This window comes from Eubalaena glacialis, chromosome 1, assembly GCF_028564815.1.
Source record: "Eubalaena glacialis isolate mEubGla1 chromosome 1, mEubGla1.1.hap2.+ XY, whole genome shotgun sequence".
NCBI lineage: Eukaryota > Metazoa > Chordata > Mammalia > Artiodactyla > Balaenidae > Eubalaena > Eubalaena glacialis.
Genome location: NC_083716.1, coordinates 75,775,773 through 75,803,174, shown reverse-complemented (window position 1 = coordinate 75,803,174; position 27,402 = coordinate 75,775,773). Strand labels below are relative to the sequence as shown.

General features: G+C 37.1%; 1 protein-coding gene across 2 annotated transcripts in view; it reads left to right on the top strand.

Annotated features, from left to right (window-relative positions):
* The window catches only part of REEP3 (receptor accessory protein 3), a 96,325-nt gene that overhangs the window by 43,871 nt on the left and 25,052 nt on the right, over positions 1–27,402 (top strand). Inside the window, exon 2 of one of the 2 annotated variants that reach the window (XM_061181533.1) lies at positions 3,087–3,159. In XM_061181533.1, the coding sequence (XP_061037516.1) occupies positions 3,087–3,159 (73 nt within the window). Of the gene's footprint in view, positions 1–3,086; positions 3,160–24,161; positions 24,181–27,402 lie in introns of those variants that run through there. The other variant, XM_061181536.1, reaches the window with a different exon arrangement.

The window sequence follows — 27,402 nt, the reverse complement described above, 5'->3', positions numbered from 1 at the left end:
AAGAAGGGCCTCAAATCAACAACACTGTAGTAACAATGAGCACACCTAGCACCCAGATCTGGGTCTTAAATACCATCATCCAGTAAAAGGAACGGAGGCTGCTTGGAGGAGTGGCTGATTCTAGGAATGCGACAGGAAGTACACAGTATGAGCCTGGTGCATTATGTAGTGCCAGAAAGTAACAAATTGCTAAAAAAAAAAAAAAAATCCCTCCCTCACAATTATGGAGGTATGTCAGAGGGACACAGGAACTAACCAAAAGATGTCCCAATGTTCAAAGCTTTTGAGCAACAAAATAAACTATTACTGGATCAAAATCCAAAGTGTAAAATAAACCTATGAGTCCATATTGACATAAATACATTATTGAATAAATAAATAACTGGAGAAGAATAGACAAATCTCCCGTGCAGAAGAATTCCAAATAATTTATATAGCTAATCCACTCTCAAGGAGGTAGAGGGCAACTCCCCACTCAAGCCTGTGCATAGTGACTTCCTTCCAAAGACTACAGCATGGAGGTGGTGGGAGTAACCTTAAAGTTACCAAATCTAACACACACTACCTCAGCCTGGTGGTCAAGGTTAACATCAGTAGTGGTAAGCCATACTAATAGTATGTGCCCTTAATATGATGAGATGGAACTTAGCCTCCGTGATCTTCCTCCCCCAAACCCACACCTCAGTTTAATCATGAGAAAAACATCAGACAAATGCCAGTCGAGTGGCTTCCTACAGCATAGTTGGCCCATATTCCTCAAAACTGTCAACATCAGGGACTTCCCTGGTAGCGCAGTGGTTAAGACTCTGCGCTCCCAATGCAGCGGGCCCGGGTTCGATCCCTGGTCGGGGAACTAGATCCCACATGCATGCCTCAACTAAAAGTTTGCATGCCACAACTAAGGAGCCTTCGAGCCCGAACTAAAAGGAGCCCATCTGCTGCAACTAAGGAGCCTGCAAGCTGCAGCTAAGGCCCAGCGCAACCTAACTAATTAATTAAAACAAAACAAAAAACACGTGGTATAAAAAAACCATCAAGATCATTTCGCAAGGAAAGTCTGAGAAACTTACAGCCAAGAGGACCTAAGGAGGCAAGACAACTAAATATAATATGCTCTACTGGATGGGATCCTGGGACAGAAAAAGGATGCTAGGTAAAAACTAAAGACATCTGAATAAAGTTTGGACTTTAGTTAATAATATATTAATTATGATAAATGTACTATACTGATGCAAGATGTTATTGATAGGAGTAACTCAGTGTAGGGTATTGGGAATTATCTATGCCATCTTCCCAACTTTTCTGTAAAAATAAAACTATTCTAAAATAACTCTTTTTTAAAAATAGATTAAAGAAAGAAAAGTAGACAACAGAATATCATACACTCATGTATCAAAAAACCAGTGAACACTTGAGAAAAACTCATACTTGTGCTCAGAAATGCACATTAGAACATATAAGGCAATTATTTTTCTCCTATTTAGCTGGCAAACTTTTTTTAAATGATGGTACACACGATTGGCAATGTATAGGAATGCAAAGTGGAACTACTTCTCTGGAGGGCATTTTTGGTAAAAGGCAGAAATGTGTGCACTCTTTGAAGCAGCAATACTGCAACCAGGAAGTGTGTATCAGTGTGCATAGAAATGTTTTTCACAGTATTATGTGCAATAGCAAAAATCTGGAAATTAACCAAAAGCCTATAAATATGGGACTGTTTAAATAAATTATGTGAATCTCAATGTGGAATGTAATGAAGGTATTAATACTGTAGACTAATATTTGAAGACAAAAAATTCCATGATGTTATGTGAAAATGCCAATTGTAAACCATATATACTGTGTCATGCCATTTCTGTATCTGACACACACACACACCCTCTTGGATCTGGAATTTGGTGAAATAATTGTAACAGAGAGCATTAAATTAAGTCCTATTAGTGATTGTCATTTTATAAATGCTTTAAGAGTTACTTTAGAATGGATAAAGATGTGGTGTGTGTATATATATATATATATATATATAAATAACACAATGGAATATTACTGAGCCATAAAAAAGAAGGAAATAATCGCATTTGCAGCAACATGGATGGACCTAGAGATTGTCATACTGAGTAAAGTAAGTCAGACAGAGAAAGCCAAATATCATGTGATATCACATATATGTGGAATCTAAAAAAAAGGTACAAATGAACTTATCTACAAAACAGAAATAGAGTTACAAATGTAGAAAACAAACTTATGGTTACCAGGGGGTAAGGGGAGAAGAATAAAATGAGAGATTGGGATTGACATATACACACTACTATATATAAAATAGATAACTAATAAGGACCTAGTGTATAGCACAGGGAACTCTACTCAATACTCTGAAATGACCTATATGGGAAAAGAATCTAAAAAAGAGTGGATATATGTATATGTATAACTGATTCACTTCGCTGTACACCTGAAGTTAACACAACATTGTAAATCAACTATACTCCAATAAAAAAAAATTTAAGTTATTTTAAGATATATTGTAATAAATGTATCAAGTATTGTTTCACAGCACTGTCATAATTAGAAATCAGTGCTTCTCAAACCAATGGAGTGAAGGGCCACTTTTTCCATTACCCCAAATTATGTGTGTGTGTGCATGCATGTTATATTTATGTTTTAGGTATACTACACATGGATAAAAAGTAGGATTTGTATACAGTAAAGTGTTGCCTGTGGTTATTTCTGACTGGTAGCGTCGGGGCAAATTTTATTTTTTTGGCAATTTTGTACATTTTCCAAATGTTCAAGGATCTACAGAATATTTTTTGTAATTAGTAAAAAAGATTTTAAGTGGCAGTTTTTAAAAATAAATCTTTTTTTCCCATGAAACTACCTAGAATATTGAAACCATCTTTTTGTTTAACAAAAATTGTATTTTTAGTTTGCTTTTCTGAGTGGATTTAGTTTATACACAAAGTTTTCATACACATTTACACTGTCATATGTTCTCCATGTACTTTCTGCTTTTCTATTAGGTGAAATTTTCATGAGCTGTTAAAAGCATTATTTTTGATTAGTCCTCTTGTACTTTTTACTTTTAGGTTGGTGTTTGGAATGCTTTATCCTGCATATTATTCATACAAAGCTGTGAAAACAAAAAACGTGAAGGAATATGTAAGTATAGTTTTGTGAGTGATCAATTCTAGTTGAATGTATCCATTATATACAATACTAGAAAAACTGCCATTATTTTAGAAACAGCTGGAATAATGTTTTGGGTTAAAAATGTGATATAAATGTAATAAAGTTAGTCTTTTTTTAAAACTAATTTTGAATACAATTGAAAAGTGGAGTTTCAAAAATAGTTTGCTGTCAGTTGGCAGTTAAATAAGTATGATCCCCAAATGAGTAATTGGATCTCTTATTCATTTAGACTTTAAGTCCCAGTAAAATAAGAGGTTGGGAAATTGTCTGTTTTTTATTCTTGTTTAAGTGGATAGGTACACCAAGAATATCTCTCTGGTCCCAAAACCTTTTTTCTTCCTTCATAGTTGTTTTGTCCCTTTCCAGTTGATTTAAATACATAGATACCTCATGACTACTGACAATTACAATCTTTTTTCTTCTTGAATCATACTATATTTGTAATGATTTCCTCTTCAGTCATCAATGTTTCTTTTCTCTTTTACTTTCCTCTTCCCTGTTCCTTAACTGTTTTTTTTTTTTATTTCACTAATTTTAAAATTTTTCTTCCTTTCTTTATTATTCATTCATTTATTTACACATTTCTGTAAGTTCTCCCTCCCAATTTTATCCATAATGTTCAATGGTAAATGGGCTTCCCCACCTATAAATCCTGGCATAAGTTTACTATTTGTGATGAAGGGAATTTTCAGAGAATAGCAAAAGCATAGCTTATTAGTGGTTAATCAACAGGGGTAAGCAGTCAACACTGAGAATTGCACATCAGTAGCTGTGGTTCTTTTTTTAATTGAGGTGACATTCAGGTAACATAAAACTAACCATTTCATAGTGAACAATTGGTGGCATTCACTACATTCACAATCTTGTGCAAACACTACTTCTATCTACTTCCAAAAGATTTTCATCACTCCAAAATAAAACAACATACCCGTTAAGCAGTTACTCGTCACACTGCCCCTGCCCCCCAGCCCCTAGCAACCACCAATCTGCTTTGTTTGTATGGATTCTGGGTATTTCATATAAACTGAATCATATAATATGTGACCTTTTGTGTCTGGCTTCTTTTTACCTAGGATAATGTTTTCAAGATTCATCCACATTATATCATGTATCATTATTTCATTCCTTTTTATGGCTGAGTAAAACTGTATGCACATAGAACATTTTGTTTCTCCATTTATCCATTGACAGACATCTGCGTTGTTTCCAGCTTTTTAGTATTATGAATAGTGCTGCTATAAACATTTGTGTACAAGGCTTTGTTTGAGTACCTAATTTCAGTTCTCTTGGATATATAGCCATGGTTCTTTACAAGGGATCTTGGATGGTAGCCTTGTCATCCAACTTATCAAATGACCAGAGAACATATTCTTTATTCTATTTGTTCAGGGTAGTTTGTTCTTGTTTTTTGAGTAGGGGGAGGCTCTGAAACCTTTATAGCTAACCCATCCTATTGAACATTTATACTCACTTTTTATCTTCTGTATAAAACTAATGTTGAAGTAAAGTATATACAAATTAATTAGAATGGTGGAATATACCTAGCAGAGGTAGAGAGGTTATTCAGTTGAGCTCTGAAATTTTTCTGTCCTTTTAATATATATATTTATCTCTTGGATCTAAGATTGGTGCAAAGTCTTAAGAGATGGAACCACATTAAGTCCTAGTAATTTAAAGTAATTGTTAATGGCTTGAAAGGCCATGTATTAATAGATATCATAATAAATTCTTCAAATATTGTTTTACGGTACTGGCATACTTTAGTTTTTAGAAACAAGCAAGTTTCTTCAGTTAACAGTGCTTCTCAAGCTACCTGTGGTATAGGACCAGTTTGGGATTTTTTGTTTTCTTTTTAAATAATTTCCATTAAGTCATTGACAAATACTTTTTAAAATAAAATTAAAAAGTAATTAGTAGAAAAGTGAAACGAAACCCCAAGAACATACGAAATACAACCCCAACTTTTTTTTATTATTAGATTCAGTAGACCTGAAATTACTGACAATTTTGTATTAACAGCAACAATTCACAGCCTTGCACTAGTCCATAGACAACACTTTGCCTTACGGTGTCATATTTGAATTTAATTGGAATTCTCTTTTGAAAGATAAAAATAAGAGTTGCTTTTCATTTCCAAACACCATGAAAATATGAGCTGGGAGTATACAACTGGCTAGTACTTAATAACTGTACTGGCCAATACAATGCTCCTTATTTGAAATGTTTATGATGCCGTTATTAAATGAGATCTTTTTTCTGAACCTAATTAATTATATAGTTGAAGTACATGGTGATATGTTTCTCAACTCTGGGTCCATCTTACCTATAAAGTATTATACACCCAGGGTAAACAATAACTGGTAAGCCTCTGTGTGTCTTTGTGTACATATTTCTGCTTGAGGTATTCTCCTATCTTCCTTCCCAAATGTGCAATGTTTTTGTTGGGAAAAAAAGTTAAGTACAAGTTGAAAATGAAGCTCTAATAATATAAGGGTATTATCAGCAGGCACACAAATACCATCCCCTAAAATAAAAGGTAAGATAGCAAGAAGAAATATAAAGGTATTCATAACAAATTATAATAAAAAGAAACAGGCCCGTTATGTGTTAATTAATGCTAAAAGGGCAGAAAATATGGTGTTATTTAGGTATTGGTCTAAGAACCATTACAAAAATATTAGTCTATTTCTTACTATGCGTCAATTTAACTTTATTAATGTTAATTTTTAAGGACTTAAAAACATGGATTTGTGAGTTTTATCCCTTAATACAACACTCAATTTTTATTACTAGATTAGTCTATAAATTTTTATTACTAGATTATTCTATAAATTTGGGATTAATAAGAATGGTCTAACCCTGAAATTTTTTTTTTAATTTATTTATTCATTTATTTAATTTTTGGCTGCATTGGGTCTTCGCTGCCGCACGTGGGTTTTCTCTAGTTGCTGAGAGCAGGGGCTACTCTTCGTTGTGGTGCGCGAGCTTCTCACTGCGGTGGCTTCTCTTGTTGCGGAGCACGGGCTCTAGGCGCGCGGGCTTCAGTAGTTGTGGCACACGGGCTTCAGTAGTTGTGGCTCTCAGGCTCTAGAGCGCAGGCTCAGTAGTTGTGGCACACAGGCTTAGTTGCTCTACGGCATGTGGGATCTTCCTGGACCAGGGCTTGAACTTGTGTCCCCTGCATTGGCAGGCGGATTCTTAACCACTGCACCACCAGGGAAGCCCCCAACCCTGAAATTTTAATTCTGCTTCATAAGTTAAAGATAATGTAACCTATGGAAGAGAATCTATTAACATTCTTATTCAAACTGATGGAAAAACTATAAGACTTGACATGTACTGATATACATACATATCTGCATATATGCTTATTTGGAGATATACTTCACGTATTGCCTTGCACAGCTTTTAGAGAATAACTCATAAACAAAGTTAAGAATTATCTATACATAATTTTGCTACAGTATTACAACAATGGAAAAAGTTTTCTATTTTTGTTGGCAAGTGCCAATTTCTTGTTGACACTGCTATGGAGCAAAATCAACAAGGGAATTTTTTTTTCTAACCTTATATCATTAAGATTTCTAGTATCTCTTTCCTATTCCAGCCCCAGAGCATTATTATATCACTTTTAGGGTCATTTAAAAGCCTTTTTTGTCTATAGCCTGTTCTTTTCCATTTTTTAAGGAAGTTTTTAGCATTTTTGAACAATATTAACCAGGGTATCTGAAAGTCTTAATTATCTTGGAAAGAACATCAAGGAGCTAAAGCTTCTAAGAATGTCCAGGTGTTCCCCTATTCAAAGCTATCCTCAGTAATGGATTCAACCCCAAGATGTAACTGCTGAGACTTAAATGCTATTATTGGAAAAAGTTTTCTTAACCATCCCTTTGGGAATATCAGAATCATGAGTAATTGAAGAGAAACTAGGCAACTAGAAAGGCAGGTGGCTGGCATTGGTTTGATTATTACATGGTAATCAACTCTGCTTCACAAATTAGAGGAGAGCTAGAGCGAATGCAAAAATAGGCACCAAAACAGGAAAGGCAGGAATCTGCTTTTGACAAGGAAATTTGATACAGCTCTAGAGACCTCCTGGTGACCAAGCTGTCTGCCATCAAGTCTGCTGAAGAGACTAAGCAGATATAATACTAGAAAGATAACATCTTACATTTATATAATTTCCTACCAATTTCAAAATACTTTTGTATATTATTGTTTCCAATTGCTACTGTAACAATTACCACACACTTACTGGCTTAAACCAACACAAGTGTATTCTCTTACAGTCTCTGAGGTCAAAAATCTGAAATGGATCCACAGCTACATTCCTTTGTGAGGCTGCAGGGGAAAAATCGGTTTCCTTACCTTTGCTAGCTTCTACAGGCTGCCCACACTCCTTGGCTTACGGCTGTATTCCTCCATCGTCAAAGCCAGAACACTTGACTGAGACCTGCTCAAGCTGCCAACTCTCTGCTTCTCCCTTCTGCCTTCCTCTTCCACTTATACAGACTCCCGTGACTACACTGGATTCACCCGAGTAATCCAGACTCTTCTCCCAGTCTGAGGGTCAGTTGATTAGCAAACCTGAATTCCAACTGCTGCCTGATTTCTCCTTTAGCACACAACCTGACATATGCATAGGTTCCAGGGCTTAAGACGTGGGCATCTTTGGGGGAGGGGGACATTATTCTGTGTACTACAATATCTCACTGGCCCTCACTACAACTCTATAAAGTAGTAAGGAATGTTAGAATATTATAGGCTCAGTGAAGTGAATTAACTTGCCCAGAGTCACATGGATCATTAAGGCAGGAATGGTACCAGATTAGAAAAGTAAATGAGGATTCTATCTTCACGAAAAAGTTGAAAGAGCTTTCCCAACCAGCCAGTGAATATGCCTCTGATTAATTCCAAGGTAGATCTTCAGGGGCCACAATTATATGGATATTTTCTAAGAAGAGCAATGAGGCAGCTTAACCAGTACTAGGGCAGGACCCATAAGCATCTAAATCAACCGTGATCAAAATGGTTAAAGGTGAAATGAGAAGTTTTTGAAAGTTCTGTATAGTCTTGGCAGTTCTTTAAATATTTCCAACCTAAATTTACTTCCGACAAAAAAAAATTTTTTTTAAGTGTTTTACTAAAGGTCGCAAATCTTTTTCTGGATGGTCTGGTGTTTTTTGTTTTTTTTTTTGGCCGACAAAAATTTTGAATATCATTTTCTTGCTGAGTCTCACCTAAACTTAGTCATCCAGTTTTACCTCTGACTTACAGAAGTTTTATCAAAACTCTGTTCTCAGAAAGTTCTCTTGTATGGTAATCCCATCCAAATTTGCTTTGCATATGGTAGTTTCTTAGTACAATTAACCTTCTTAAAATTCCCCTGTTATATTTTTAATAGTCTTTTATACTATCTGTATTGTATTTTTTATATGTGTTTGTCTTCCCCACCAGATAAGCTCCATAGAGAGTTTTGTTGCTTTGTTAATTGCTATATTCCTGTACCTAGAACAGTACATGTTACATAATAGGTACTCAATATTTTTTTAATGAGTGAATAAAAAAAGAAAGAAGAGTTGACTTCTAAGTATATAAGAAATATTAAATAGTGTTTCAAGAGCATGTACATTTCTTAAGTGGATTAGTCTAGTTTCTCAGCTTTGATTCTACTGGGTTAAGGAGTACACAGTCCAATCTGACTTATCCCTAAACCCAGTTACTTTGTCATGTTTGGTTGTTACCTAAATTCTACTGATATCTACTTCAAAATTATTTTCAGAAAGCAAACATTTTTTATTAATTTACTTCTTCAAACCCTAACTACTACCATTCCCCTTAAGCCTGCTAATAGTAGATTGCACCTGATAAAACAGATGCTGTATTCAAATCAAAACAAATGGAAAGTGCTGTGTATTTTGGCAACCTTCCTTTCTTCCTTTGCCTATTTTTAAAACGGAGCTTTCCTAGGATATAATTTCCTGTATAGTGTGGCTGATATGGCCTACTTAAAGTCCTTCAGTCTTGCAGTAATTGAAATGTAAACTCACTGAAGAATTAGAATGGTTTTGCAAATTTTTTCAAGCTTATACCATCTCATGACTTGAAAATAGAGTGTTTACTTCCAAGTCGTGTATAATTGCTGTCGCTTTTCTAGGAAAACAGTGTTCTTATTCTAAGAATGTTGGAGAAAGTAGCAATGAAAAAGACTGGCTAATAGCACTTACAAATCAAAATCAGACATTTGGTCCTGAGATTTACTATGAGCAAGAACAAAGAAAAGGGAAAACTCTGGGAGATTACTTTTTTAAAGGCCCTCTAAAACACTGTTGACTTGGCTTTTGAAAGTGACCTAATTTGTGACTGAATATTTGGGTGATATGAAAGTGAACAAATATGCTACATGCTGGTTCTACATTTCTTGTCAGTTGGTAAAATCTGAAGTTGTCTACTAATTCTGTCTACTAAATAGAAGTTTGTCTATTAGTTATAAGGGAAAAAACAGTGAAAAAACATAGTAAAGAACTTTTCTTTATTGTCAAAAGTGCTCCCCAGGCATCTTTTCATACTTTGGATTAAAAATACTCATTTGATTGAAAGGTTTTAATAATTTGGGAAGTGTAAAGATTAACTCACTGATTAAAGGGGGATTTTTTTTTAATTTTTTGAAAATTAGTTTTGTCAGGCCACATTCCTATCTGTTTATTTTCTTTTCTGATCTACTTTTAACTTAGTTTTTGCTTTTATCAAAGCTGTACTTATTTATAATTTTTAAATCAAACAGCTGTCCAAGGCTTTTTATGAAAAACAACAGTTCCGCACCCTCCTCATCCCTATTTCTAACTCTAGAGGCAACTACTTTCAATTCTTTTATCCGGATCCTTTAGTATTTATTTCCACATCTAAATACACGCTCATATTGCTGCTTCTTAATTTTTCAGAGGGATCTCGTCAGTTGATTTCCTTCTATTAAAGATGATTTAGTAGTTACCCAGTGTCACTGTATACTTGCATAATTTCCCTGTAGTCTTCCAGTGTCATTAGGGTGTAATTTGGGTTGGATCAGTATTCAGTCTTTACGTTATTGAGGCTAAGTTAGAAAGAAGCAATAGAATATAAAGAACCATCTAGAACCAGGCTGCCTGTCTTATCATCTTGGCCCTATCCCTTACTAGCTGTATCTTTAAACAAGTTATTATTTATTTATTTATTTATTTATTTGGCTGTATCGGGTCTTAGTTGCGGCATGCGGGATCTTCGTTGCAGCACGCGGGCTTCTCTCTAGTTGTGGCGAGCAGGCTCCAGAGCACACAGGCTCAGTAGTTGTGGCACGTGGGCTCTAGAGCACACGGGCTTAGTTGATCCGCATCATGTGGGATCTCAGTTCCCTGACCAGGGATTGAACCCACGTCCCCTGCATTGGAAAGCGGATTCTTAACCACTGGACCACCAGGGAAGTCCCTGAACAAGTTATTTTTTTGCCTCAATTTCCTTATCTGGAAAATGAGAACAGTAATAGTACTTACCTCCTCAGGTGGTTGTGAGGATTATATGAGTTAATGAACACAAAGCATTTAAATCAGTACCTGTTATATAAGATTTTTCACGATGTAAACACTATTTGCATCTGATCCCTATAGTATCCTACCGTGACCATTCTTTTTCTGCCCAATAGTTTGTTTTCCCTGGTATTATACATTGTCTTATTTTTTTTATTTTGTTTTGTTTTGTTCACTTCTTTGGTATCCTCTGTTCTCATTGCAAATTTAGACCCAAACTCTGTGACAGTTGTATGAATTTCTTCTCAGTGCATTCTCATCCATTAGATATTCTGGACTGGCTCTTGTCTTAGATCCTCAGATTTCTTAATCTCCTGTTTTCCTCTTTCTGATTTTACTTCCTCATTTTGATGCAATGCCTTCTTCCCGAGAAGGCTGTTTGAGAGGTAGATTTTTTTTGAGATGATAGGCTGGAAATAATTTTCCTTCAGAATTTTGTCTTTTAGCTTCTTGTGTTGCTGTGCAGACGTCTGAAGGCATTCTGATTCTTACCTGCTTGTGGGATCTTTTCTGTGTCCCCATTGTTTTAAAATTTCATGATGACATGCCTCGGTGTGAGCCAATTATAATCAATTTTGCTAAACCCTCAGTAGTCTCTTCTAATCTGGGAATCCTTTGTTTTTCAGCTCTGGGAAATTTGGTTAAAATTATTTCTTTATGATTTTCTCCACTTCATTTTCACTATTTGTTCTATCTGGGATTCCTTTTATTCAGCTAGAAAGCCATTTGGACTGATTCTCTAATTTTCTGATCTTTTTTTCTTCTCTTTCCTATCTTTTTCTTTTTTGCTCTATTTTATGATAGAGTTCCTCAATTTTATCTTCTCTTATGTGTTTAATTTCTAAGAGCTCCTTTTATTCTCTGAATGTCCCCTTTTTCGATAGCACCCTATTCTTATTTTGTTTAAAATAGCTTCCTTTTTGTCTGAGGATATGAATGATTTCTTTTTAGACATGTTCTTTCTACAGTCTCTGTCCTTTGAATTCTGGTTTTTTTGTTTGTTTCAATCTCTGTTTTTCATATATGATTTTCTCAAATGTTGGATGATCCTTGGTTCTCTGCTCATATTTGAGTATTACAATGAATAGCTGATTCGAAGTCCTGTACCTATGAAGAGGCTTGCTGAATGTGATCTTCACTACAGGGTGATATGACTAGGCAATTAAATTTGTTCCTAGGACTGACATAAGGAAGTGCCACAAACTGAGTGTCTTAGAACAATAGAAATGTATTGTCTCACCGTTCTGGTGACTAGATGTGGACAGGGCCACATTCCCTCTGAAACCTGTTGAGAATCCTTTCTTGCCTGTTTCTAGCTTCTGGTGGTTGCCAACAATCCTTGGTGTTACTTATCTTTCAGCTGCTCCACTTCAGTCTCTGCCTCTATTACATGATGTTCTCCCCTCCTGTGTCTTTGTTTCTGAGTCTCTCTTCTTCCTCTTTTAAGGACACCAGTCATATTGGGTTAAGGGCCTACCATACCCCAGTATGACCTCATCCTAACTAACTATATCTTCAGTGACCCTATTTCCAAATGAGGTCACATTCTGAGGGTTAGAACTTTGTATTAGTCTTCTCAGGCTACCATAACTAAATGCTACACACCGAATAGCTTCGACAACATAAATTTGTTTTCTCACAGTTCTGTAGGCTGCAAATCCAAGATTAAGGTGCCATCAGGGTTGGTTTTTGGTGATGCCTCAAGGAAGCTTATAGACCTTCTCTCTGTGTCCTCCTATGACTTTTCCTCTGTGCATGCATGGAGAGGGATATCTCTGGTGTCTTACTTTTCTTATAAGGACACTAGTTCTATTGAATTAAGGCCCCATTCTTACAACCTCATTTAATATTAATCACCTCCTTAAAGTTCCTATCTCCAAATACAGTTACTCTGGGGGTTAGGGCTTCAACATGTGAATGTTAGGGGGACAGAATTCAGTCTATAACAGACTTCAACATATCTTTCTGGGGGATACATCTCAACCCATAACAATCATTTCCTTAAAAAATTATCAATGTCTATATCTTTAGATGTTTTCTTTTGTGCCAGGCAGATTCTTCAGAGAAGACTCTTCCATTCTGGAAGGTACTTGGTTGCTGGCATTCTGGTGGGAAAATAAGGGTTGGGGGCCCTCAATATTTTATAAACTTTTACTTAATCCCTATTAGCCCTACTCTCAACTGTGCCAGAGATTTGCAAATCCAGCGATCCTCTGATTCACCCTTTCCAGAGAATAAGCCTCAGGGTCCTGCTAGGGGAGGGAGGGGCATCACCACACAGCTGAAGTGGGAGGACATCTAGGGGCCTACCTGCTCCTTACAGGTATCCTTACAGCCATCCTTCTTTTGCCTTTTTTGCCAAGAATTGTGTTACCAATTTTTGAGCCTTTTGGAAGCTCTGCAGTGTAAAGTTGGGTTGCTTCTCAGCTTTTCCCACTGTCCACTTACTATTCAGTTTTCTCAGGTCTCCTGAGTCAGTTACTACTCAGCCATTTCCTTCTTGGGTCCAAAAATGTTGGTGCTCTCTTCTCTTCTATATTTTTCTGGACTTAAGTGTTTTTGAAAAATCACTTTACTGTTGCTTTAAAGAGATTTGTGGTGGGGAATGCAATTAAATGCGTGTATTCATTCTACTATCTTTACCCATATTTCCACATTGACTTTGTGAGTGGTATACTTGTGGTTGATTTATACTGTGATATCAAATAAGACTTGTTTTACCATTAACATTGGTTTTTAAAATGTGTTCACATAGGACATAGGTTTAAAGTAGTAATATATATTATCATTTTTTCAATCCTTGACAATTTTAAAATTCAATTTTAGCTGACATGCAATGAATACGTGTGTATCTTGTTTTGAGTTATAGTTGTTCACAAATCAAGTTGTGATAAAATCACAGTTTCCACTTGAGACAGTTAAAAAAATCACTTGGGATAGTTCATTATTCTTTAATGAACTATCATTAAATCAACTTACATTTACTTAAAGTAGGTGATGAGTATGCTTTGTAAACTTAAGTTTTTTCTGTTGGGTTTACTTACTTTATACATAGTGCATGTTAGTATGTAACTTCACTGCTTGCAGTAATTGATGCTGTTATAATTATCAAGTGACTTATACTCTTCCTTATGTCTTCTAAAAACAATTTCTTCATGATCATCTTAGGATCATTACAGTGGATCCACTTTAGGAAACAAGTGTTAAATTTGAATTAAGGTTATATAATTGGGGGGTGTTAAATGAAAGCCTAACACAGTTCCTTCTAAAATTTTTAAATGTGGGGAATTCCCTGGCAGTCCAGTGGTTAGGACTCTGTGCTTCCACTGCTGGGGGCCCGGGTTCGATCCCTGGTTGGCCAAAAAAAAAAAAAACAGCTAAAATTTAAAAATATGAATTAGAGTACCCCTTGACCTTTAGGAAGTAAATTGAAAGCATTCCAACAATTTTCACACTAAGATGGAGCTAGCCAGCCACAGCTGTCTTGTCCTTTTCTATCTTCCAATGCAAATGCTTTGCAAAACCTACGGAAAGAAAAAAATTCTCATGGTAACGTTTAAACCTAACAGGCTAAGTCAGGCTTTTGCTAATATCTAGGAAGAATTTTACTAACTGTAGTGCCAATGGCAACAGATTTTTAAAAACAGGGACAGAAACCGTTGTTTCCATTAAAGGAAATGTTGTTAAGCAATAAATTGGAGGGAGACCTAGCCACCTCCACCCTAATCCCTAGTGATGGAACAGCTTAAAATCATAAAAGCTACAGCAACCAAAAAACTCAACTGCCACCACCTTCTCTGCAGGAGAACTGTGTTCAGAGGGAGCCAGTGTTCTGCCTCCCCCATATCTGTTCAGAAACCATTACCTCATTACTTTGAAGAAAACCCCCAGTAAGTTCCAAAAGGGAGAAATAACGAGTACAAGAGAAGTTCAAAAGTGCAGTATTAGACGAATTCAAAAATAAAAATGACAGTGATACATATTACAATTTATGTTCTTGAATGTAATAGCTTTAAATGCCTTTATTTTGAACAGGAGGGAAGAATAATGAAACATTCAACTCACAAAGCAAGAAGAATATCAGAATTAAAGGAATCTGTAAAGAAAGTAGGATGAATAAAGCAATAAAAAAGCAAAAATAAAAATAAAAACAAAACCAAGAGAATTACAATATCTAAGAGTTGTTCCCTTCAATGAGTCTAATAAGATAAACACTTGAAATAGCTTAAGGTATGGAGAAGAGTAGAAAAAGGATTGACAAAATAAACAAGAAAGGGTTTAAGCAAGCAATGCTAAACTTAAGTGACCGAAAATTAAGACTGTATAATGGAGGGCTTTAAATAAATGCATAACATAGTTCTTTCTAAAATTTTAGAATAAATTTTTTTGGGGGGCTTCCCTGTTGGCGCAGTGGTTGAGAATCTGCCTGCCAATGCAGGGGACACGGGTTCGAGCCCTGGTCTGGGGAGAGCCCACATGCCGCGGAGCAACTAGGCCCGTGAGCCACAATTACTGAGCCTGCGCGTCTGGAGCCTGTGCTCCGCAACGAGAGAGGCCGCGATAGTGAGAGGCCCGCGCACCGCGATGCAGAGTGGCCCCCACTTGCCGCAACTGGAGAAGGCACTCGCACAGAAACGAAGACCCAACACAGCCATAAATAAATAAATGAAATTTTTAAAAAAAAATTTTTTGGACCTAGAGAGTGTCATACAGAGTGAAGTAAGTCAGAAAGAGAAAAATATCATGTATTAACACATATATGTAGAATCTAGAAAAATGGTATAGATGACCTTAACTGCCAAGCAGAAATAGAGACACAGATGTAAAAAACAAATGTATGGATATGAAGGGGGAAAGGGGTGGGGTGGGAGGAATTGGGAGATTGGGATTGACACATATACACTATTGATGCTATGTATAAAATAGACAACTGATGGGAACATACTGTAGCACAGGGAACTCTACTTAATGCACTGTAGTGTCCTAAGTGGAGGGGATATATGTATATGTATGGCTGATTCATTTTGCTGTGCAGTAGAAGCTAACACAACGTTGTAAAGCAACTGTACCCCAATAAAAATTAATTTTAAAAAATGAGTAAATAAAATAAAAATGGAATGTTTTCTAACAATGTAAGATATACCTATTCTTTATTTTTCCTTTTCAGCTAAAGTTTACACTATTTAAACAGAGAAGTTTCCTCTTTTACACAACACCAGGATCTACCTTTGGAATGTTCAGTTATGTACATCATCTTGCCATTATGTAATTTTAGTAATATAGTGCTTCACCAACTACAGCTGTAATAATCAGATTGTCAGCCAGATTGCCATCACACTGTGAAAGGTCCTCCTAAAAATATAAAAGCTAGAGTTGTTCCTGAAGATTTTAGCTAAGTAAGAAAAATAAAATCTTTCAGAAAACCTCATGTAATTTTAAAAGCTCATGAGAGAGATGTTACTTCAGAAATGTAATAGATTGTAAAAAGATGAAGTTCTTTTGGAAAACTGTAAAAATTTTAAATATATTGAATTATACAAATATATGAAATTTTGTCTATCTCTTGTCTATCAGGATAAATATAGACTGATTCCTTTTTTTTTTAAACCACAGATCCAAACTCTGCAGGTAAAATGGAAAAATTCATCAAAAGGTCTTGAAAAGTCACAGAAGTAGATTGAGTTGAGTAATTTTATTTTAAAATATTATATTAACTTCCAAAGGTTTTCAATAGCATCTTTTAAGTGAAGATCTAACAATTCAGTTTTATTATGTTATATTCTTCTTAAGATTGTCAGAATAAATTATTAGAACCAATTAAGGACGTTTTTGCCAATGACATGTTGTTTGACTATAATTTCAGCCTACTCATCAATGTTCTTACTTTCTCTCTGTAGGAGGCAGATTTAGATTTACTCCTAAGGAGAAGAATCTAAGGGCACTTCCACCTTGGGGAGAGAGAGAGTTTCCATCGAGTGGTCAGTGTCCAAATAGCTCCAGGCTCTTAGGATCAGTAGACAACAGGGACATTCCACATGGAACTTCTGGGTAGAAGAGCCTGTAGGCTGCCCTTCCCTGGGTAGTTTACTCAAAGCTTTTGTCTGTTCAACTGATGGCCATAAACAATGCCTCTGAGAAGTAGGCTAAAGACTCAGTTCCTTCTATTTTTTTCAGTTTTTTTTGTTGTTGTTGTAATGATGATGTGCCTAAATAGTGTTATGAAAAAAGGGTACATTTTAACTGTTTACATCTAACAAATTATCATGCAAAACTGAGTTCATCTTTTCTCCAAACCCAAGGCTCTTCTTACATTCTTTTCATGAATGATACCACCTCCTTCTAAGTGATATTTTCAGAAAAAACACAGAGCAGCCTCCCACTGCAGTGCTTCTCAAACTTTGAGGAGCATTGGAATCCCCCTGGGATCTTGTTAAAAATGCAGATTCTGATTTAGTAGTTCTGGCCTGGGCTTGAGAGTCTGCATTTCCGGCAGGTGCCCAGATGATGCCAATGCTACTGGCCTGTAGACCGCATTTCAGGTAGCAAGGATTTTGTGCATGTTCTCAAGTCTGCTTACATATTAAAAACTTACGGAGCTTGCCTTTTAAACACCTAGCTGCCCTCTCTCTGCAAGTGATGATGGGGCCTAGGAATCTACATAATTTTTTTTAATCCCCAAGTAATTCTTATCCACAGCCAAATCGAAAAGCATTGATTAAGAGGTATCTTATTGTATTGTGAAAAGTGAATAATTACCACGTTGTGCTTATTTTAGTGTAAGTTTATGTAGGCAGATGGGCACGAAATAACAAATAGTTTGTTTTAGAAAACATCTGTATGTAAATGGACTAGCAACTTGGAGTATATCATAGAAAAATGATATTTTAACAAAATTAACCGTATAATACTATTAAGGGGGTAAGGATATTGAGTTGGACTTTCTCCTAGTTTCCATGTTGTAGGGCTGGCCATACACAAAATTTCTACATCAGTGAAGTTTTTCTTGAGAATCATCTACCTTTCTTCCCGTACCTTTCCTCCCACTTTTTTCTTCCTCTCACTGTGTTTACTTGGGGGTCTTCATACTATCCTGCACTCTGGCACACATCCATCCCTTCCTTACCCCAAGTATCCAGTGCTCTGTAACTTGCCTCTCTCTCCATTCACCCAAACATGAACCTCAGTTCTCTGTGTGAGGCTGACTGCACATGCTTTTGAAGGAAAGTAATTTGATAACACAGACTCACTTTCAGTCATGACAGATTTATTCTTCCTGGAGCTTTTGGTTTTTTTTTTTTTTTTACCAGTCGTTGCTTCTCGAGAAGATGCTGTTTTCCCATGTGGTATAAAGGCTGGCTCTTACTGTTTGAATGGTTATTGTATGTTAAAGCATGCTGTTGAGCCTATAACATAAAGCTACAACTTGTATATAGAAAGTGGTATCTTACCTAAAGAAGGAAAATTTTCATTTACTGTGTCAGTCATAGTCCTGCCGGTCACCTGGAGAAAAGAGCATACCTTTTAGTGGCTAGGTTAGTTCACTTGTGGAAATAGCAAGGTGGAATTGACCATGTGAAGATGCATGAGGAACTGGAGGACCTAGGTGCCTAAGAAGTGGTGCCAGCCCTTGGGAATGCCTCAAATAGGAAATGTAATGGGCCAAGAGTTTGGGAACACTAAGGGAATAAAGAAGGTAGGATGACAATCTAGCATGGAAACATGACAATTAGGATGGCCATTGAGCCCCGTTTACTCCTCTCTGTCTGGATAGGCTCTGTCCCAGGCTAAAATCCTGAGAAATTGTGTGGTTCTATCAAAAGTGGAACGGTGTCTCTGTTAGATATTTATTATCCCACATAAATCAATAGGACTTTATATAATACAAAAAGTGAAGTGCAAATTCTCAGCCAGTGTGGATGCAGAGAGTTATTTTGAACTAAGAGGTCATTCCTTCCTAAATTCTGCTCCCGGGAACAGTTCCTATAAGCAATTCCTGCTTTTTACACCTTCTTTTCAACACCCCTTTTAAATTAATTATCATCTAGTTTTTAAACATTTTTGCACTTTTTCCTTCTTTCAAGTTTCTCAAACTACTGAGGTCAGGGATGAGATACATCGGGCTTCTGTGATTCAAGGACATTGAGGAAGACCAAGGCAGTCTTATGAAAGAGTATCCATTTCTAGTTGATTTTAACACCAGATACATCGGTATAATGTGAGGCTTTCTTCCTCAGAACAACAGGATATTCTGTGAGGTCTTTGGCAGTGACGTCTGGAAACTGCAGGTAAACCACGTTGCTGCAAGTTCAGCATCTGAAAGTATAACCGACTCCCAAACATCCAAGTCCTGGAAAGCTATAAAGTTAAGACAGTGGGGCAGTGGGGGAAGAAGTACCCCAAAGTCAAGGAAGTCCAAATTAATCCTAGTCTTAACATATTCACCTCCAACGCATGCTCCCTCTTTTTAAAGAAAAAAAAAAAAAAAAAAACAACTATTTCAACCAAGGTCTCTATTCACTGTGGATTGAAATTCAACTAGCTTATTTTCAAGCATGCTTCTAACTTAGCACAGCTCTGGGAAAAATCCCATAATCGAGCCATCTGGGTTGGATAAAAGAGGGAGTTTTTCTATTTGATTTCTCACATTTTGTTCCTTCATTTTTAACGGGGAAAAATCATTATGAAGTAACCAAATTATTGCATAATGTTAGTGAAACAGGAGAAATCTTTTCAATTCGTTACTGTTTCTAAAGAAATCTCTATTAGAAGATCTGTCTGTTGTCTCTGAAATGTGGTATAGAATGAGTGTTTTGGGTGAACTGACTTGAGGGAATAACTAATAATGGTCAGAAAATAAAGTTCTCTTTGGGTGGTCTGAAATTCAGCAGTGTTTATTTCTTTTCGGACTCAGCAAGGATATTTTTTTCCAGTGGAGCATATTTTAGCATTTTATGCCCTGGAATTACTTAGTGTGGTTATAATTGAAATCATTAGGCATGTGTAATTTTTCATTTTGTCTTAAAAACCAGCATTAATTGCTTTATGATTCAAAGAATCTGAAATTAAGAGACATTGGAAAGTTGTTTAATCTCTGAAAACTTTGAAAACAACTTTGACAAAATAGACTATGCTGTATGTTATAAATTGCTGTTTGCAGTCCAGAGTTACTTGTTTGAATCTTACATCAATTCAGATCTTAAAATTAAGAAACTGTTAAGTAAAAGGCTCCCCCTGTGTTTGCTTTACTAGGCACAGGGGTGCTAGGTCCTGGGAACATGATGATGAACAAGACAATTTCAGTCCCCATTGGTTGTTAGAGTCAAAAAGCAGAGACAGATGTTATACAAACCGTTTCACAGATACACCACAAAGAGAAAGTAGCGTGCACAAAAATTATATATGACCTTTGGAGGGGGGTAGAGGCAGTTAGAGAAGGCTTTCCTTTGGAAATGAAGAAATTTCATTCATACAAGGCAAATGAATAATATATAATATATAAAAAATATTAGTAGTTATATGCTGGATCCAACACACAAGTGCTGGCAATCACTTATTATTATCCTTTTATATGTCTTCTTTTACTCATCCCTCCCATGAAAGCTTCTTGGGGGTAGGAATGCCTTGACATCCGGGTTTATGACTATTTCATGTCAACAGGTTTTGTTTGTAATAGGCCCTGAGTAATATTTGTCAAATTAATATATCACCTATTTTTTTTCATTGTGCAAGTATCATTTAGTACAGTTAAATCTTTTAACACAGGGGTCCCCAACCCCCGGGCAGCAGACCGGTACCGGTCCATGGCCTGTTAGGAACCCGGCCGCACAGCAGGAGGTGAGCGGCGGGTGAGCGTGCGAAGCTTCATATGCCGCACCCCGTGGCTCCCCATCGCTCGCTTTACCGCCTGAACCATCCCCCACCCCCGTCCGTAGAAAAATTGTCTTCCACGAAACCGGTCCCTGGCGCCAAAAAGGTTGGGGACCCCTGACTTAACGTACATCATTGTTAATATCATTGCTATCATAATATCACAATGCTCATAGCATAGCAAGAATAACTTATATAAAGATACAATTTAAGAAAAATGCTTTTTAATTAATATGCCCTAACCACTATTCCATAACTCTTGCAAATGTATAGCAACGAGCCTCCCACCAGAACATGATATTCCCGTATATAAATATGCCTGTGCATTGGTCTCAACTTCTGTGATGGAAATCATGAGGATTATTTTACAGTCACAATTCACTTTTTGTTTGCTTTATTTGTTTGTCCTGGCTTCTAAATCAATTTCATTAAAAATTTTGTCTAAGAATGTTAAATCATAAAAACTTGTTTTGTTGAAAAATGTTTAAAACCCATGAAATGAGACCCACTTTTCTTTTGGCATCAGGGGTAGGTAAATGCATATCTATTAAATGGAGCATGGTCTTTTGATAGTAAATTTAGCCTATGAGTACGTTCATTTTACAGTATTCACTCAGGCTTAAACTATCCTAATTCCTTTCAGAGAGTAAAGCAAGAACACTATCACGTGACTGTCTGGGTTTCCGAAATGCTAAGTCTTTATAAAGGCCTTATGGATTTTGAGTAATAAAGCAAGTGCTGGCTTGTTAAGTAGGATAATCTCATCCATGCACTATGTAAACCAGAATGTGATTTTAGGTACTATGGTTTTATATCACAGTTGACTCCATAATTTTCAGAAGAACTTGCCTAATTACAGGAGTATATTTTCTTAGAAAATAAATTCATTTTGATATTTAAATGCTTTTAACATTCTATTTGAGTAATCTTTTATTTATAAATACTGTATTTTTAATTAAACCATTCATCACATTTCTCTAGTCATGAAACATATAGTGGGTAAAGTGTCCCAAAATTGATAAATGATTGCCATTTCATTGTGACCACTTCAAAAGAACTTTATTACCAAATAATTAGGGAAAATGGAAATTATATTCTTGCTTATACGTTAGCCCAGGTCACTAATTCTTTAAATAAATATTTTTGAGCGTTTATTTTGTACCAGGTACTGTAGTAGGCATTAGGTGTACTCCTGGGAAAGAAAACAAAGCAAAGTAGGCAAAATAGACCATTGAACAACTTTTTTCATGTAGTCTTCCCACCGACTTTTATGCATTTTATTTTTTGGATATCTTGGCCTACCACTTAGAATATAATGACTTTAAACTTTATGCATATTTCTAACAAGCTTATTTATCTGATTCCTTGGCCTACTGAAAGTAGCAGGGGATTGCCTTAAGTCACATATACTGACAATACAGATGATAACAAATTCACCCAGATAGAAGCCACACTTGCCAAAGGATCACGATAGTAATTTGAAATAGTATTTCTCTGGCTCTGCCCCAATCTGCTGCATGAGAATATCAATCTTGCTTATCCTCCAGTTTCTTCCCCAATACTTCTGAGAGTCCCCTGGGGATATCTCAGCCAGAGTTTCTTAAAAGGATAGTCCTCTTCTCCATTTCCAGATCACTGTGGTAGTAGCACCCATCACTGCCAACCAGGGCATTAGCTATGTCACAGATGGCAGCCAATGGCACTGTGACCAATGTCCACCTAGTTCTGGAACCATGGCTACTATGGCCTTGCTCTCTCACTCTCCATAGAGATTAGAGGATAGCCTTTTATATTAGGGTAGGCTAAGCTGCTGTAATTACAAAATGTGGGGAAAAAATGCAACGGCTGAGGGAATACAGAGATGTTTTTCTCTCTCACATGACCGTCCAGGTTAGTGTTGACTTCAGCAAGAAATGCTTCTCAAGCAACCGTGTAAGAAGAACTAGGGCCCTGCCCATCTTGAACAAATAGATTCCAAGGTTGCTCTGCCCCCTGCCCTCCCAGCCGCAGAAAGGGAGAGAGCCTGTGGGGGAGACCCAGCCCTACTCAAAAGCCTCAGCTAAGATTCTGTCAGCGAGAACAGGACACATGGCCCTTCCTCCCTCAGAGGTTAGGCTGAGAAGCACAGGCCCTGGCTGGGCCACTCCCCAGCCGCCACTCCGTTATTCTGTCTTTTCATGGACAGCAAGCTGTCACCTCCACCCCTGTCTTGTTTCACCGTCCTAGACCTTTCTTTGCAGCCCCCTAGCTCTGACACCCAGAGCAGTGGAGAGCATCCTTGGTCACATAACCTATTCCATCTCTACACTAGGCAGGTCCTTTTTCCATCCATATAGACAACTTTTAAAAACCTTTACTTCTCTTTTCAAGTCCACTCTCCTTCCCACCCATCCCCAGCTTTAAAAGATGACCTGCCCTCCTACTTCAGAGTAAAGATAGAGGTCCTCAACTATGAACCACTTCAGCCCTCTTCCCAACATGACCACTCTTCTTTTCCTTCTATCCCAGAGGAAGATGCATCCCTGCTTCTTTCTTTTCTTTTTTTTTTTTTTTTAAACATTTACTTATTTATTTATTTATTTATTTGGTTGGTTGGTTGGTTGTGCCGGGTCTTAGTTGTGGCACGTGGGCTTCTTAGTTGTGGCATGCAAACGCTTAGTTGTGGCATGCATGTGGGATCTAGTTCCCTGACCAGGGATCGAACCTGGGTCCCCTGCATTGGGAGTGTGGAGTCTTACCCACTGTGCCACCAGGGAAGTCCCCCTGCTTCTTTCTTGATCCCACTCTTCTTTCTAATATTATTCTTGTCTGTCTCATTCAAGATCTTGTTCCATTAAGTATTCCTGCTTTCTCATAATTTGAATCTCATTATCTCTCCAGTAAAATATTCAGTCCTTGAGTCTGTACACATGCTTTCCTTTTGCCTCATGCTATTTTTTTATTTCCCCTTTTTTTCTTTTTAAACCAGGTCTCTTAAAAGACTCCACTATATTTAATTGTCATGTCTTTACCTCTTGTCTACTGTCCAGCCTTTTGCAGTCCTGATGTATAGGAGCACACTAAGCTCTGTGCAGCCCCATATTCATGCAACAATTCATATGTTTATTGAGCACCTTCTCTGCAGGCACAGAGGATTTAGTAGTGAAAAAAATGAAAGTCTTTGTCCTCTTGGAGTTTACATTCTACTAAGGAAAGGCAGGAAAAAAATTGAATATTTGTTAGATGTGTCTATGATACGTGATATGTGCTAAAGAGAAAAATAAGTCATGATAAGGGAGTTAGAACGACATTGTTATTTTAAACAAGTGGTCAGGAAAGGCCTCTCGGATAAATATTTGAGCAGAGACCTGAAGCAAGTGAGAAAGCTGTCCACATGGATAACTGAGGGAAGAGCATTTCAACAAGGAAATAGCATGTACTGAGGCCCTGAGGCAAGAACATTACCGTACACAGGAAGGACAGTAAAGGGCCAATGTGACTGGAGCAGAACAGGGGAAGGAGGAAGAGGAGAAGATGAGGCCAGAGAGGCAGCTGGTGCCAGATCCACAGGGCCTTGGAGGCTGAGGTAAGAATTCTGAGGGGGGCCATCGGAGGGGTTTGAGCAAAGGAATGACCTGCTCATTAAGGAGACACTCAGTGATGTGTGCAAAAGACCCAAAAAAGCAGAGTCATCAGTTAGGACACTATAAGAATAATCCAGACAGGAGATGATAGTCATCTGCACTGGGGAGGTGTCTGTGGAAGGGGTGAGAAATGACTTTGACTCCTGATATGTTTCCAAGAGCTGACAGGCTGAATAGCGCTGGGACCTACCACCTGCCCCTCCAGGGGAGTTTCTTCCCCACACTCCACCTTGCTCTGCCTCACTTAGGGCCCAGGAGGCCGATCCTTACAGGCTACATTATGTCTGACTTCCCTTTGGGTTTGGCTCATGAGAGGCTCCTGCAGAAGATCAGAAGGCAGGGTGAGCATGAAGTCAGAGTACTGGTCTCCCTGCTTCCTCCCTGCCACCACAGGTTGGCTGTGACTGTCTACCTGAGGCTACAGCTCTCCCCTACGGTTACCCTGTCTGGATCCCATGAAACCTTTCCCTGTCCTCCCTTCTTCACACCAAGGGGATAACGTCAGTTCCTGCTGTCGCTAGCTCAAGGGTGAACTACTATCCTTTGTTGGTTTTCCTGAACCTCACCCACAACTTTATAAATAGTCCCTTTAGTAAGCTTTCCTCAGACTCTTGTGCTCTTGACTCATACTGGGAACTAGGGCATCTAATGTAGTAAAAACAGAAGAACATTTTTAAAATCACTGTTATTTACCTGTTTTTCTCCCCAGTAAAATGTTAACTCCTTGAGGACAGAAGCTGTTATATTCCTGTTTCTATTCCCATGATGTGAAGTAGGTAGGGTTTGCTACAGTTGTGTCAATGAGTATTATATATGATGATCCCACCTGAGTCCTTAGGAATAGTCTAAATTATGTTTGATATGAAAGATTAATCAAAAGTAGGATGTGTGTGTGTGTCCATCTTAGTGCTTATAGGTATAAGCTCCACCTTGCTGGATAATTCAATTCCCTGGAATCAAAGAGAATTTTAAGAAAAAGTTGAGTAGCTTTCTTATTACTCATTGTTCTCATGAAGATATCTAAACAACAGTTTTGTTGATTTTACCAGTTGTTTCTGAACTGGAAAGAAATAGTATTTGTTCCCACTTTCTTAAGATCATAAATTTTTTTTCCAGTAATTTTAAAGGTAGATTGTGTTTTATCACAGTTAACTGTTAAGTTACAGTCTTTTATTTGCATAACATTTTAATGACACTTATTTCTATTATATTTGGTTATATACAATCATAAGATTATCAATGTGATTGTTTTCCTACTAGTTTTTTGTTTTAGTATTGCATTTTGTTATTGATGTTTTCTGTTGATCTAAAGAATATTTTATCTCCGCATATTTATAATTCTAATTTTGTGACTTGCTTTTTTTTCTTTCTTCCTTCCTTCCTTCCTTTCCTCCCTCCCTCCCTCCCTCCCGCCTTCCCTCCTTCCCTCCTTCCTTCCTTCCTTCCTTCCTTCCTCCTTTTCTTTCTCTCCTTGACTTCTTTCTGTTATTTCTTTTGGGCTAGACCTTAAACAGTAGGCTGAGCAGCCTTGAGGTATAGTTTTAATGAAAGCTTTGCTGAGTAATCATTTGGTATAAAATCCCAACCATTAATAGAAAACAGAAAGCAGTATCTTTTCAAGGTTAACTTTCTTTGTGCTTGCTCCCATGAATAACACACACTCATTGAATTCATTTAATTATTACCTCGACTCAACTATATTTAAGGTCCATCTTTCTAATGAGGAGAACAAAAAAATCCATAAGTTTATGAGAGCAGATTGTCAAAGAATATATTCATTAAAGTTAAATTAGAACCATGGAGTTTTGCTTATATAAAATTGTAGCCGATACCTCAGGAAAATGTCTAGGAATACCCTATTGAGTATATAGTTTGTTGTTGTTTTTTAACTAAAAAGATAGAGCCTTCTTTTTCTTCTTTTCTCCCTTTTTTTATTTTTGGCATTATTACGTATTCTCACAACCTAAATAGATTTTTTTCTTTTTAGAGATAAACATTATATACGTGAAAGTACTTATTTATTTGGTGGGGTTTAAAATGAATTTGAAAACTGAATTAACACTTGACTTTACCGAAGCCAGGGTGCTTTTGAAACCTGTGGGACTGTAGCAGCTCTAGTCTATTTGAGAAGTAGTCTTTCAGGGAGTATCACCAAACATTAGCTATCTGTGCAGTTCCTTTCACCTCTACTCAACCCTATTAACAGGTAAATTATGACTATTTGTAGGGTATTTTTTATCGTTGTTATCCATTTGGAAGATCACAACCATAATGACGGTTGTGAAATAGTAAAATAATGAAAATATAAAATAATGAAAAATAACAAGCGTTGACTTAAATCATTTATTTTTCTGAAAGTTTCCTAAAGTTCCTATGAGAGAGACCATTTAACTCAAGCCACCACTTTCCCAGGAAAGAAGGTGGCAAAGTTTACACTGAAATCCCCAGGCTGAGTACCGGAGAGGGAAGAGAGAGCTGAAAAGATTGGTCTGATGGCAGCTGCTTGTTTGAAAATCTGCCTGGTTCAGGCTTCAAAGTAGACTGTGCCCTCCTGCACCCATTTCCCAGCTTGGCGACCTTGCACAGCATGCTTACTTTGGCCCTCAGTAAAATGAGAGGAGTTTGCCAGGTTACTTATTTTCGAACTCTGCCCCATGGAGCAGTAGGGGTTCTTGGAGTTTCCTCAAGAGTCCGACGGTGGGTAGAAGGGGAGGACCAACCAGAGCTGGTTTTTTTGTAATTGTTTTACAATTTCTTTCAATAAAGGCTTATTTAGTTCAAAAAACTTGATCGCCACCAAGGTCCCTTCTAGCTCAATGAAAGTGCGTTGTTTTGTTTGCAGGGGTTTTTTTTCTTCATTTCTTTTTGAGGGGATAACCTTGTGAATACAGTTGAACGGTAAAAGTACTAAATTACTGTTTGATTTGGAAAAGCTAAATGAATGAACTCATGTGAGAGCCTCACTTTCCTTTAAATAGAAAGGGGCGGGGAGAAAAAACACATAGGATTTTAGCCCTGGAAGAAAATCCCCATATTGGGACAAAAGCTTGGAACTGCCAGCAGTGAGGGATTTAAGATAACTCATGAAAAGTGAAAAACTAAAGAGAATATTTGGTCTAACTTTCTTTTTTAATTTGAGATGATAATCTTATAAATCAATTTCG